We start from the raw sequence: 14,127 nt of genomic DNA on the forward strand, positions 1-14,127 counted from the left end.
GAAATGCAACCACATCAGAACGCATCACATCAGTATACAGTATCAATGGGTACATTTACACTAGAAAAACATGATTTCTAATGTCAGACATGACATGTTACACATGTTACAATCACATGTACTGTAAGACACATCTAAATAATATAGGTGATATGAAGCCTTAATATAAAGAAAGCAAACATCTAAATGGTTACTATGGATTGGGTTATAGTTTGTATTATAGCAAGTTCAAAATCATTCTAGTGTCATTGCAGCATATTTGTAGGTTGCATAAGTATGGAGTTATTACACACTCAAGAGCAGACTGCAGACATGTGCATAGCACTCAAGCTATTGTGGAACTAAAAGTCCCAGCATGTTCAACCTAACAAATGCTCATTAAAGATGATGCGACTTGTAGTTCAACAAAACCTAGGCAGGTATAGCTTGCATATGTCGGCTCTAGTGGATGATACAGAAGTATCAGGATGTATCAGTTATTTTTATGTCTTTATTTAAACGGATTTGTCTTTATGGTAACATATGTTATATTATGAGTTTGACCATACTGTAGATTTGTCTTATACCCAGGCATTACTACATTAATCTTACCTGCTTCCAGCATATATTACTATCTGCTAGACTGTGTGCATGTTTGTCAGCTGCTTGGATGTCATGTATTAATTGTATTAGCTTCCATTCACAATCTATACATAACTCATGGCTGCCTTGCTGTGATCTTATTTGACTCATGCATAGTGATGGTGTGTGCAATCTACTCATACTAATTTACATGGTCTCATTTATATTAAAGGGTCCAACTTCTACTCTGTTTTTGAAACATTATTGAACAAATATTTTTCCCTGTTGTGGATTAAAAGCATAAAAACAGCTGCTCTGAGCTACGGAATTTCAGTGGTCTTTAATTAAATTGTACTTTGTGAGGAATTCTGAAGACACTTTATTTGGGGAAGGAAATATAACACACCTCTAAGATTAAAAACATTTTTTAGCTTATTATATCCAATATTTATATTGTCTTACAGAGTGACAAATGGTTACATTAATCAAATGGAATTATTATTAGCAAATGCACCTACAATATTTATTTTAGCATTATTATTCTGTATTATTTGATTGCAAAAAGCAAAACAATATAAATTTACTGCAGAATAAAAAATCACATACATTTAAATATATAAATGATGAAGCTATGATGATTTAAATGAGTTCAGATAAGTTCCCTTTTTTAAAATTTTTAAAAATAGTTAAATTACATATAGCAATTCCAATTAGAATATATGATAATATTGAACACATACACACCAGTGTTATTTAATCTCCTGTCAATTTTCTATCTGATTTCTCTATTCTTTACATAGCATTATGTCTCTGCAGTGGTTTACCTTTTCTTATCTTATATGAACATACCAATTGGATTGTATTTTGAACCCCCCAAAAATGGTGAATTTCTTTCACACATTTTAATCAAGAAGCTAAAAATGTGTCCTGCACTTAGAACAAAATGTAAGCTTTCTTAAAATAAATATATATATATATATATATATATATACTTAAAATAAATTTAATAAAATAATATTTTATAACAACCACTAACAAAGGGCAAACTAATGAAATTAAATAAGTAGTATTTTCTTGTTTCTATATATTCTTGTTATGTAAATATTTTGGGTTTTGTTAAAGTAACAGGGCAATACTCAACATTTTCAGCTTTAGATTTAAAGAGTATTAGCAAGTATCTAAAATGCCTACAATTTAGAATTTAGTGGTTTTACTGATATTTTGTGGAAGTTCATGTAAGAGATAAAGACAAAAAATAGTTTTAAAATATTTAATTGAAATCTCAAGCTGCAAAAAAATTACACTTTGAGAAAGCAAATTTGCATACCTCTTTTGACAGTTCAAAACCTTACAATAATAAAATATTTTAAAACAGAGTACAATAATATAAAAAAAGTTACACACATGAAACTAAGATAAGTTGTAACTTATTATTTATTTTATAACAAATGTGAAATAATTAACATGATAAATAATTTTATAAATCAGATCACATCCCTTTGACTGTTTGAAAAAAAATTAATTGCTTTGACAAACATCATTTAACACTACTGATGTTCAAAATTAGATTTTTTTTTAATTGATTTTTTCTAATATTTGCTAGTACAGTAAGCACACATTACTAAAGGTTGAAGGATTTTTTCTGTACTTTTTCTTTCCCAAACCCCTTTTTGTTTTTTTAAGACTGAGACTGAGCAAGGTCGTAGAACCTCCCTAGAAAAGTTCACTCGCAGCGTGGTAAGTCTTGGTGCAGTGGTCATTTTTCTTTTTTTTTGGACACTTAAACTGTGAATTAATTAAAAACAAAGTAATTAATTATTTTACCACTTGCAGTTTTGTTGTTTTATGTGTTATGTATTTTCATATATAGTGTTTTTATGTTGCAATGTTGTGTTATGTTTGTTTGTTTACATGAGTATATTACACAGTACTTAAAATAATAAAATATTAGAAATTAAAATTGTAATAATTACATTTAATATTCTAAATGGTTTGAGTATATCAGCAATCTATCCCTATAGCAGACCTATAGTGTGTATTTATAGTTATCTGTAGTTTTAATTGCATTTGTTACAGCCATTTTTGTTTTAATATTGCACACTTACATACTTAAATATATATATAAAAAAATGCCAAGTGGTTTATGTTAATTATTTAAATGCATTTAGGTGATAACTACACTAGAGGTATAGATGTAGTTTGGGACTATTATGGTAAGATATATTTTTGGAAATTGATGACGTGATCCAAGAGAGAACAACAGGAATATACAATTAAATTGCTGAAAATTAATTTTAATCAATAGAAGTTAAATATTTTTAGATATTGAACAGGGTATTACTCTACTCTTTTTTTACTGTAGCATGAAGGCTTTAAGAGGAATTTAAAGATGTGTTGAAAAACCTGGGTTTATTTACTCAACTTCAGCAAACTTAAAAGAAATAAAAAAAAAAAAATTCTAAATAGAACCAAACATTTATACATCTTCTCTTAATCAAAAATACAGCTTTAAGACAAGAAAATAAACAGGAGTGACAATAAGGAATGTAACAGCTTTTACGAGGCAGGCACCCAGTGATTGCTCAGCCTCCTACGGTACTATCTTAAACTTTGAGGAACAAATAATGCTCTTTTCTGTTACTTTTTGAAGGAACTCTGAATAACAGAGTTGAGTCTCCCAAGGGCTCCCTCCCAGCTCCCAGCTACTGAAAAACCTGAAAGGGACTGACAGGCATACAGCTATAAAAATGGCTGCTAGACAGCAACATTAAGTGGAGCAACAGAAAAGGTTTTGCTACATTCCTACACCAGTCAATGAATGCCCATTCTTCAATGCTCCTGTGAATAAGGATGATGGCAATCTGAACAAGTACTTTTGATAATCTAAAAACAAATCTATATGTAAAATAACTGTGCTCCTTTGATAGATTGTATGGAGGGTGTTTGTAAAGTGAAAACACATAAATGGCAGTACATCAGGTATAGAGAAAATAAAATTACAGACATAAAAAAAGTAATATAATGGACCAGTGGTTATTTTCATGTGGTCAATTGCTAAAGCATTGTGTACATTTAATAAGCAGGTAATTACTTGATGGATTAGATAATGTTACCTTATTGCTTTCTATGGCTAGTCCCCTTTTAGTGGATGTACTGCCAGTCCTCTCACTCATGTGGTTAAATACTGTAGCTTGGAATATAACAACCCCAGAAATACAGAGGTCAACTTGAGTCAAAGTAAGCTTGTATATTCAATGCGATTCATTTGTACATGGACTTTTTCAATGACCAACCTCAGAAAACACACTAATATCCCCCCAAGGAGGGTCAAGAGGTCTCGATATTAAGGTTTTCAAGGATAAATTTTATTGCTGATTTTCTTAAGTCTGCCCACATGTAGCTACTTTACCAGAACCCATTACTTCTCTCTTACCCCTTCCAATTGATTAGATAATTAACCTGATCCAAAATCTTTTATAGCAAAAGACTGTAGTGGTCTTGCTGGAGTCATATACCAAAACAATATAAAATGAGGCTATGGCTTAAACAAGGAACAATTAAAAGTCCTATGAATCTTTTAATGTGGAAAAAGCTGGTAGCAGACTAAGCCTAATTTCCCTGTGATCCTAAGGGTGTGATATACTGTATGTGTTACGTCCGATCCATTGCCTGAACTTATGCTTCGGTTTGCTGGATTCCTGCAAAGCTGCTGCTGCTTCATCTTCTCTGCAGTCCTGTTCTGTGACCAGACTCCAGTCTGCACCTTACCAGCTCAATTCAAGCCTATAGTCCCATTCCAGTTCAGGTTTTGCTATCACCAGCCCTGTTCAAGCCTCCCAGTCCCAGCCTGTTTCAAGCCTCCAGTCCCATTCCAGTTCTGTTATTGTTATCACCAGTCCTAGCTCATCTAAAAGCCTATAGTTCCACTCCATCTCTATTGCTGTTACCCAAGGTCTCAGTCTGGTTCAAAGTCCCTGGTTCCACTCTAGCTCTGTTGTTGTTACCTCTGGTCCAAGCCTCTGGTTCCATTCCAGTTCTACTACTGTATCCTCCAGTCCCAAACTAGTTCCAGTTCGGCCCAAGCCTTTGTGTTACCTTTTGGTTCCAGCCTGCGCAGTAGTCTGAAGTCTCCTGGGCATACCATCAACTTTTCTAGTGCTACTATTACCAAGTCTTCAGCCTACAGTGATCCTGACTTCAAGCAAGTCCGCTGGACATCTCTCCTGCGTATTGCAGGTTTAAGTGGACTAAACCTACACTACACTTCAGATTACTTTGCTATTCTGCAATTGTATTGCCTATTCTCAGCATTGCAGCTCCTGACGTAGTTTTGGGACTCTCTACTCACCATACTATCGGTACTACTATCAATGGTGGTTGTTGCCCTGAGGGTCCTTTCTTTGAGGTATATTTACTAAAGTGTGGGTTTTTAGAAGTGGGAATGTTGCCCATAGCAATCAATCAGATTCTTCTTAACATTTATCTAGCACCTTCTAGAAGATAATAGCTAGAATATGATTGGTTGCTATGGGCAACATCTCCACTTTTAAAAATCTGCACTTTAGTAAATATACCCCTTTGAGTGTTAGGGTTCATGCTGAGTCTCTGCTTCAGCATTCATTCCAGGTGCTAAGGACTGGGTCCTGGATCTAGATTCCTCCTTGAGGATGTAAGCTCCAGTGACCCAGCTCTGGTAAGCTCTGGTTGGTTTGCAGCATCTGCTAGCAGATTCCATGCAGGCTACCAATTACCTGTATTACTCACTGCTCTGTCCCCTGAGTTCTGAAACACTGGTTCTGGCCTTATATCTTATCTTGATAAAGGAGAGACATATTTTGTTTCCATATCTAATATATTATTTTAAAACTTGATTCTATGTCTTTATATGCTCAATTATTTATGGCTGAAAAGAAGCTTACATTTCTACTTAAAATTAGAACATAATATCTGTGATGTAATTTGCCGATGTTGGGAAAAAAAAAAGAAGAAAACTACTGTAGAGAACATCTACTTTAAGATTCATGGAGCACAGCCTGTAGGTTACAGATAAGTCTTACCTGAAGAAAAACTGTGCCCGATAAACTTGCCTGGGATTTAATTTTTTAGCTTTTTTTTTTTTAATACCTTGAAGTTTTTTTTTATGATCCGTGAGCTCTGTGCTGGTTTTTGTCCCCCTCCAGCTAATGCCTAGAATGGTGTACACCCGATGATGGGGTTGCAACCTCAAAACGTTATCATTGTGTTATCTGTCACTTGATGCTGTCGGAATAAAAGCGTCAATGTGGCAATGACTTGAATTGTAAGGTGAACAAAGTGCCCAGACTATCATTTCTACATTTGTGTGAGTTTGAAATCCTAATTGAAAGTATGTCTAATTAGTCTGCGAGCATCACCTAGAGAAGGATTTGGCTAATGTCTCATGAGAGGAGTGCCAGGAGTGATCTTTGCCATTTTCCACTCTTTAATTGCCCATTTGATGGTCAGTAAGTCTCTGTTGCCCACATAGTGGTTTCCAAGGAGGAAGACTTCTGTGAAAGAAATGCACAAGGATGACGTTTCTTATCTCCCATATTTACTTGAGATAAGATGGTTTCTGCCACGACATTGGAGGCATCAACCTCTATCACAAAAAGTTGGAATGAATTAGGGTGACAGAGCTCATGTACAGTACTGAATGGTTTCTGAAGCTTCTGGGGTTAGATTTGATTGCTCTGATCCTTTTCTAGTCATTCTTAAAGAGTTGAGGCTATGGCGTAGAAGGAGTGAATGAACATCCAATAATAATTGGTAAAACCAAGAAACCTTTGAAGGGCCTTTATATTAGTAAGTTTTTACCTATCTTGTATATCTTATATTTTACTAAATTGTAAATAAAAATCTGGAAATTAAAAAATGTCTCTCAATACCTGAAGTACTGTAGATACACGCTCTCAGAGCAATAACAAAAGCTATGAAAAAAAATCAATGTATTGTCTAAATAGACAATAGCAACAATTCCTAAGAAGTCTCTGTATATGTAATTACAGAGAGAAATGGAGATGCATTACTCAACCCAAATGGCATGACTAGCTACTCATAGGGGCCTACTGTATATGGGTGTTAAACACAGCCTTCTATTCATCACCTTCTCTTATACACACCAAGTTACAGGCCCCTCTCAGAATTGATTTTAGTAAAGCTGGATGCTACTTTTAGCTAATCAAATGACTCTGAACAAGAGTACTATAAAAAATAAGTAACCCCATTCATTAGTTACAAACACCTAGAATCTATACATAAGCATAGTCCACCATCTTCCTTAGACACAGTAAAGCCCTGTTCCCAGGGGAGATTTAGAAGACCTAATGAAGCTTCTCTGAATATTCTCAGTAACAACTCTTCCACAACCTTGAGTTCCGGAAGACAGAGTGTCAATAAATGACTGCTCTTTACTCCAGGTTCATGGCACAGTCATATGGTTTGTTTCAGGAGCTGTGTCAGTGGTGTATTGTTGGAGATACCAGGGCAGGTATAGAGATGCTGTTCTGCTGAGGCATTACCAATGGCTCACTAATAGCACTTTGCTGCTTTAGTTAATAGATTGCAGGGAGAAAATACTCATCGTTCATCTGTCTCTGATTCCTGTGGGTCTTCTGTGCACTTGCACACCAACATTACTGTCTCCACTTTATACACTTGGCAAGCTGCTGTGGTAATGTATGGCTTCTCCTCTTCTGACTATAAAAGAGTTTTACTACCTAGCAGTCAGTTCTAGGTCATTAGTCTTTACCAGGCTCTTTACCTTCCTCCACTGAGCATTCGTGGGAAGACTTATGCGTCTGATGACGATGTCATGATTGCTGTGCAGGACTGGATTGAGGACCAATCATCGGACTTTTTCCTGAAAGGAATGAAGAGGTTGGAGCATCGATGGGAGAAGTGTATTGAAGTTAATGGAGACTATGTCAAAAAATAAAAGCCATTTGAACTTAAATTTCTCTGTTATTCATGGTCAGGACACTGATTTTTGGATCCACCCTCATACTTGTTACTACCGTTAAAGATGCATTACCTCACAGACTCATGTTCACAATCTAATCCTGTACACATTAGTTCTTGCTCCTCAATACTGCTCTAAAAAAACCTCAGTTATAATTTTCTCCTTCTGTGTGACCCTAGCTATTGGAATCCTATTGTTCAACTACAGGTAATTTCCACAGTTACCATAACAGAATAACCTAGCCACTAAAATCAATTCCTCCAGAGCCCTGCTGCAGTCTGAAGCCTTGCTTATTCAAGCTATTTAGTCCATCCAGGGACAGTTAACTACTGTGCAAGCTAAGTTGATGAACATCAAGCAGCTCACACTTTTAAGCTCCTAATGCTCTACTGCCAGCAGGGGTTTCTCCATCTGCTCCAAGAACCAATCCCAAACCTTTCAGAAATTATAAAAAACATAAAGGAGAAATAAATGAGCACTGGACTATGTGGTGCTAATTGTTGTCAAAACTCATGGATGGATAGTGGATGCAGGCCAGTACTTTGGGATTGGCGAAATCCAGTACTGATGCACGGAGTCTAACGTGCTGGTAGTATTCAACAGGGACCCCCGCAAGGAGATTTGGACTTAGCTGCGTCCGACATGCAGGTCGTGGCTCTCAGACTTGGTTATCTTGTACAGGTTCTGTGTACTCTGGATAGGAGCGGAGTACAATAAAGATGTGCAATTTAGTTGACAAGTGGGGTCAGAACCAAAACAGTACCAAGGATCAGTTGTAAACAGGTCATGGAGAATAGCCAGAGTCAAAACCAGAATACCAAGAGCAGTACCAGGGAGGAGACGGAATGCACTTGCAGCCGCCGAGAGATGAAGCCGGAGCCAGAATACTAGCAGTGGGAGCCAGAGACTCCCCTCCCACTGCCCTACACTGACCAGGACGCCAGCGCTGCCGGACCTGATAAGTGAATGCCAGGCTTACATTATCCCTCCCTCTAGTGGTTGGTACAGAACACCCCACAAATGGCTTGTCAGGGAACTTCTGCAATTTTGAGGTGCAGGGATCTCTGAGGCCTTGACCCAACAACATTCCTCAGGACCATATCCTTTCCAGTCCACAAGGAATTGGACTGTACCTCGAGAAACTAAAGTTTAAAATCTGTTTCACAGATTTCACAGAATTTGGAGGTAAATTGCACCCCACGGTCCGAAACTATGTCCTTGGGGAACCAGTGCAACTTGAAGATCTCCCTTATGAAAGCCTCCGCTAGTTTTGGAGCTGAGGGTAAACCTTTAAATTAAACAAAGTGTGCCATCATAGAGAACTTGTCCACTACCACCCAGATGGTATTGAAGCCTTGATAGAACAGCAGATAGGTGACAAATTCCATGGAAATATAGGTCCAAGGAAGATCAGGCACTGGCAATGGATACAGGGGACCTGAGGGAGAGTGAGGTGGAACCTTGTGTTGAGCACAAGTAGAACAGGCTGTAACGAAGTCCTTAAAATCTTGATGGAACTTTAGCCACCAATAATCCCTAAGGATTGGCTCCATGGTTCTTTTGACACCCGCATTACCAGTGAAGCACGAACCATGTGCCCATTGTAGCAGTTTTGCATGGAGCTCAGGTGTTATGAATGTCTACCCTGGAGGAATTTTGATCTTGGTCATTACTGCTACAAAACAGGCCGAGCTCAGAATGAGTTTATCGTCTTGAACTTCATCCTCCTCAGCAGAACTGAATGTCCAGGACAATGCATCAGCTTTGTTGATTTTGCTGCCTGGCCAGTAAGTGATCACTAGATTGAAGTGGTCGAAGAACAGCGACCATCTTGATTGACAATAGTTCAGACAGTGAGCAGTTTTGAGGTAAGGTTGTTGTGGTCAGTGTAAACCATCACAGGGAATTTTGCCCCCTCCAACAGTTATCACCATTCCTGCAGGGTCAGCTTGGCTAACAATTCTTTATCCCGTTGGCATAGAACTTTGGGGAAAAGAAACCACAAGAGTACCACTTTCCCTCATCCTTCTTCAAAAGCACTGCCCCAACACTGACTGTAGAGACATCCAGCTCCAGAAAGAAAGGTTGGTTACAATTGGGTTGCCTCAGGATGAGGGCAACAATGTAACACTGCTTTAAGCAGTCAAGTGCTTCCACTGCCTCAAGAGGTCACAACTGGGTGTCTTGGCCCTTCTTGGTGAGAGTGGTGATGGGAGCTCCAACATATGAATAGTTCCTGATGAACTGCCAGTAAAATTTACAGAAGCCCAAGAATCATTGTATTGCCTTTAACCCCATCGGGCGGGGACAGTTGACAATGGCGGAAAGCTTCTCAGGGTCCATTTGGAGACTAGAGCCTGAAATTATGTAACCTAGGAACGCTAGCTCCTTTTGCTTGAAGGAGCACTTCTCTAACTTGCAGAAGAGCTGGTTATCCCGAAGTTGTGACAGCATTTTACATACGTGCTTACGATGACTCACTAAGTCCTCAGAGAAGATCAGGATGTTGTCCAGATACTTCACTACTTACTTGTAAAACAGGTCTCGAAAGATGCTCTTCATGTACTTTTGGAAAACAGCAGATGCATTGCTTATTCCAAAAGGCATGACCAAATACTCATAATGACCATCCCGCATGTTGAAAGCCATCTTCCGCTCATATCTTTCATGGATCCTGGTTAGTTTGTAGGCCCCACGAAGATCTAACTTGAAAAAACCATTGCCCCTTTTATACGATCAAAGAGTTCCGAGATTAGTGGTAGTGTGTAACCGTCCTTGACGGTGATGGTGATCAATACATGGTCTCAGGCTTCCATCTTCTTAACAAAAAATAGACCAGCTCCTGTGGGTGATTTAGACTCCCTGATGAACCCGCGCTCAACGTTCTCCTTGATGTATTCAGACACTGCTTGGGTCTCAGGAAGTGTGAGGGAAAACACTTTTCAACAACGAGGGATTTTCCCAGGTAGTAAACAGTCCCACTCCCAATCAGCTGGGAGTGTCTCAGCAGCCTTCTTGCTGAATACATCCCTGAAGGACTGGTATGGAGCTGGAGAAGATCCTCTGGAGAGATGGACAAACTCTGGATGACATGATGTGGAGGTCTGATAGTTGGCAAGCACGTCTGACAGCACTGAGCTCCCCATGGCAGATTTTGGGGTTTACTTCAAACTAATGTGGGAGCGTGCCTACATAGCCATGGGAGACCTAAAATGGCCGATGGGAGTATGTAGGATATTAACTCCTGATGGAGAGCACCCACTTGCATAGTACCTTCTGTGGCCTGGGAGTGGATGGTAGCCATAGGAAGTTTATTCCCGTCTACTCCAATGGTACAGAGTGACCTCTGCAGCAGCATGCTAGGAATTCCAAACTCCTGAACCTTCTTCATTGTAACCATTGGCATCGGAACCAAGAAGGCCTTTAGAGTCTCTGGGGTCTTTTCTAACAACAGGTGTGATTAAATGCACCTAATCGATCAGTTAGGGCCTCTCGTTTCCTGGACGTTTGGAACAGCTGTCAAAGAGGTGACTCGGTTCACTACAGTACAAACACAGCCTGTGTGCTCTGTATCCCAGTGCATTATAAAAGTGGTCTGACTCCACGCTGTGTGAGCGGAACTGCGAGTAAAAAAAAAAAAGTTCAAAATTAAATTGTTTTATTATTTGTACTGTTCTAGCACACAATACCCCTGTGCGTTTATTATTCACGTACATATAAAAGCCCTTTGAATTGCCGCAGTTTGAGTTGAGCTGCGAAATGGAAAATAAATATATTGTTCTATTGTTTGTACTGTTCTGACGCACTGTATCCCTGTGCGTTTATTATTCACGTGCATATAAAAGCCCTTTGAATTGACGCAATTTGAGCTGCAAAGTGAAAAATAAATATATTGTTTGTACTTTTCTGGCACACTGTACCCCTGTGCGTTTATTATTCATATAAAAGCCCTTCGAATTTCCCAAAATTAGTGACCCCTCTACCATAATTCCATCTGATAGGGTCACCAACCAAAGAATGGTGGAGGATTATTTTCATGACACCGTACAAATAGGCATGTCACAGAGGCCCTGATTCAGAGCCGGACGCTCTGACAGAACGCTTGCTCTGAATCAGGGCCGTCCTTCTTGATTTTTAGAGCGGCCTCCTGGCCGCTCGTATAGCTGTGGGTGACCACCCACAGCTATAGCGTGCAGCCAGGAAGATGGTCGCGATGGTCAAGACCATCGCGACCATCGGGCTTGCGACGAGACCCTTGTGGTAGGGTCTCATGCCGCAAGCCAGTGGGGCCGGCCCCAGACGGTAGGCATTCCCATGGGACCGCCTCCGTCTGGGCAGCCACACCCCCGGCATGCCCACCAAAGGGGGCGTGCTGTCACTCAACATTGACAGCACGCCCCCTTGGTATGAGACCCGGAGCGATGGTTTGCCCGTCGCTATCCGGGTCTCGCGCATGCGCACGACGGAGCCGGCTCCGTCGTGCGCATGCGCACTGGGCCACCATCGACCCGCTTGCGAGCGCTCAGCGCTCGTGAGCGGGTCTGAATCAGGCCCAGTGTCCCCTTGAGTATTGGAGCAAAAAAATGGCAATCTGGAGGCCCTTGTATAAACTGGCTTTGCATTACTTAAGCTACCCACCCTTCAGTGTGTACTCAAAAAGAGTTTTCAGCATGGCCGGGAACCTTATCAGCAATCATAGTAGGAGGCTGCTTCCTCAAAGTATGGAAAAGATGATGTTCATCAAATTGAACTGGAAATTCCACGAGGAAGACCTTTACCAGCAATTACATCACAGTACAGAGACTTCTGTAATGGTGGATTCTTGCGGGGTGGAATTAATATTGTGTGAGGATGATGTTCATACTGATGAGGATGATAATGATGATGACATCTTGCCACTGTAGAGCTGTTAGCTTAGCTGCCTTAAGCCGTATTATGGGGGCCCAAACAAACCAAGCACTTCAGCCATAAAATTGGCAGTTCCTGTCATTGAAGTGCTTGGTTTGTTAAACTGTGCATGTGTTTTTAAATATCCAACATAAGAATAGGTGGGAGGGCCAAAGACAATTCCATCTTGCACCACTTTTCTTTTCTGCTGTGTGGCAATGTTTCATAGATGTGCTATAAACTGCTGTGTGTTTGTGCTGCTGTTCTGTCGCTTAGTAACTAGCTAGCTCGCTGCAGCCTTTGGTCTAAAGTGGATGAAAACAATATTGTGAGCTGCGAAGTGGTAAAAATTAATTGGAAATAAGTGGAAATTAATGTTATTGAGGTTAATTATACTTTAGGAACAAAAAAGGGGCCAAAATTATGTGATTTTAGCTTTTTTTGTCAATTTTTGTAAAGAATACAAAACCAAAACCAGTCACAGCATTTTGGCAACACCAAAACCAGACAACAAATTAGAACCCAAACTAGCAAAAATGGTCTGGCGCACATCTCTATTTGTAAGGACTGGATTATTTGTTGCCAGCATAACCACAGTGATGCAGGTGGACAGAAATGGAAGGTAAATTCCAGTCTCTGACCGATTTCACTTCTACCTGTCTGCTGCGCTCACATGACCGCCTTCTCCTATGCCTGACAAGAGCGCCCTATTTAAGCCTGCTCCTGCCACTAGCACATTTGTTTTTACTTCCCTCACCAGAGAGTAAGTATGACCTCTGATCCACTGCCTGAACCTGCACTGCTGACTACTGCATTTCTGCAAGCTGCTGCATCTGAGTTTGTTCCATCCACTCTGCAGCATTGTGCTGTGTCCTGCTTCCAGTCTGCATTTTGATTCCAGCCTGCATAGTACTCTGAAGTCTCCTGGGTGTCCTATATACTTTCCTAGTGCTTCAATTGTCTTCAAGTCTTCAGCCTACAGTGATCCTGACTACAAGCAAGTCCCCTGAGTACAACTCTCCAGCTTATTGCGGGTTCAAATGGACTTTACTTTCATTGTACTTCAGATTACTTTTCTGCTCTGCAATTTCAAGTTTATACTCAGCATCACAGCTCCTGACCTACTTTTGAACTCTCTACTTACTATGCCATCGATACCACTAATGATGGTGGTTGTTGCCCTGAGGGTCCTCTCTTAGGGGCATATTTATCACAATTTGCATCTCAGATGTGGATGGGATGTGATCATGCCCAAATTCGCAATGCAATATTTGAAGACATCACAAGGAAAGCTGTGTCCCTGCCTATCCCCACTAAGCACCTCTCAGGGTACATTTCGCAAAAAAAACATACCCTGAGAGTGTGCCTGCGCTGACGGCTACAGCTACCACCCTATAATCCCCCCTCCATCAGTAGGGGTTTTTTCTGGGTACTCAGAAGGGAGAGCGAGCACCATATCAATGCCGCAATTTGCGGATTAATGGGTAGGATTAGAAGTGCATCACTTAGCTCCACCCCCTCCTAAACGACCCGTGAATCACTGCATTTTCCCGCGTAGGGACGGGGCTTTTGACCGGGTGCCTGGCCCTGACCCATCTACAACCTGCAAGGTAAGTGTGTTTGTGTATAATGTATGTGTGACATATATATGTGTGTGTGTGTATATATATGCAAGTGTGTGTATATATGTCAGTTTATTT

At 40.1% G+C, this 14,127-nt stretch overlaps 1 protein-coding gene across 2 annotated transcripts in view; it reads left to right on the forward strand.

Moving 5' to 3' along the window:
- The window catches only part of LOC148522809 (regulator of G protein signaling 6), a 467,525-nt gene that overhangs the window by 441,251 nt on the left and 12,147 nt on the right, over positions 1-14,127 (forward strand). Inside the window, exon 17 of one of the 2 annotated variants that reach the window (XM_088473778.1) lies at positions 2,245-2,298. The exons of the other annotated variant lie outside the window; for it this stretch is intronic. Within the exon in view, the coding sequence (XP_088329904.1) occupies positions 2,245-2,298 (54 nt within the window). The remainder of the gene's footprint in view (positions 1-2,244; positions 2,299-14,127) is intronic. 2 annotated transcript variants of the gene reach the window in all.

The sequence above is a fragment of the Taudactylus pleione genome, unplaced genomic scaffold, assembly GCF_031769625.1.
Source record: "Taudactylus pleione unplaced genomic scaffold, aTauple2 ptg000139l, whole genome shotgun sequence".
Lineage (NCBI taxonomy): Eukaryota > Metazoa > Chordata > Amphibia > Anura > Myobatrachidae > Taudactylus > Taudactylus pleione.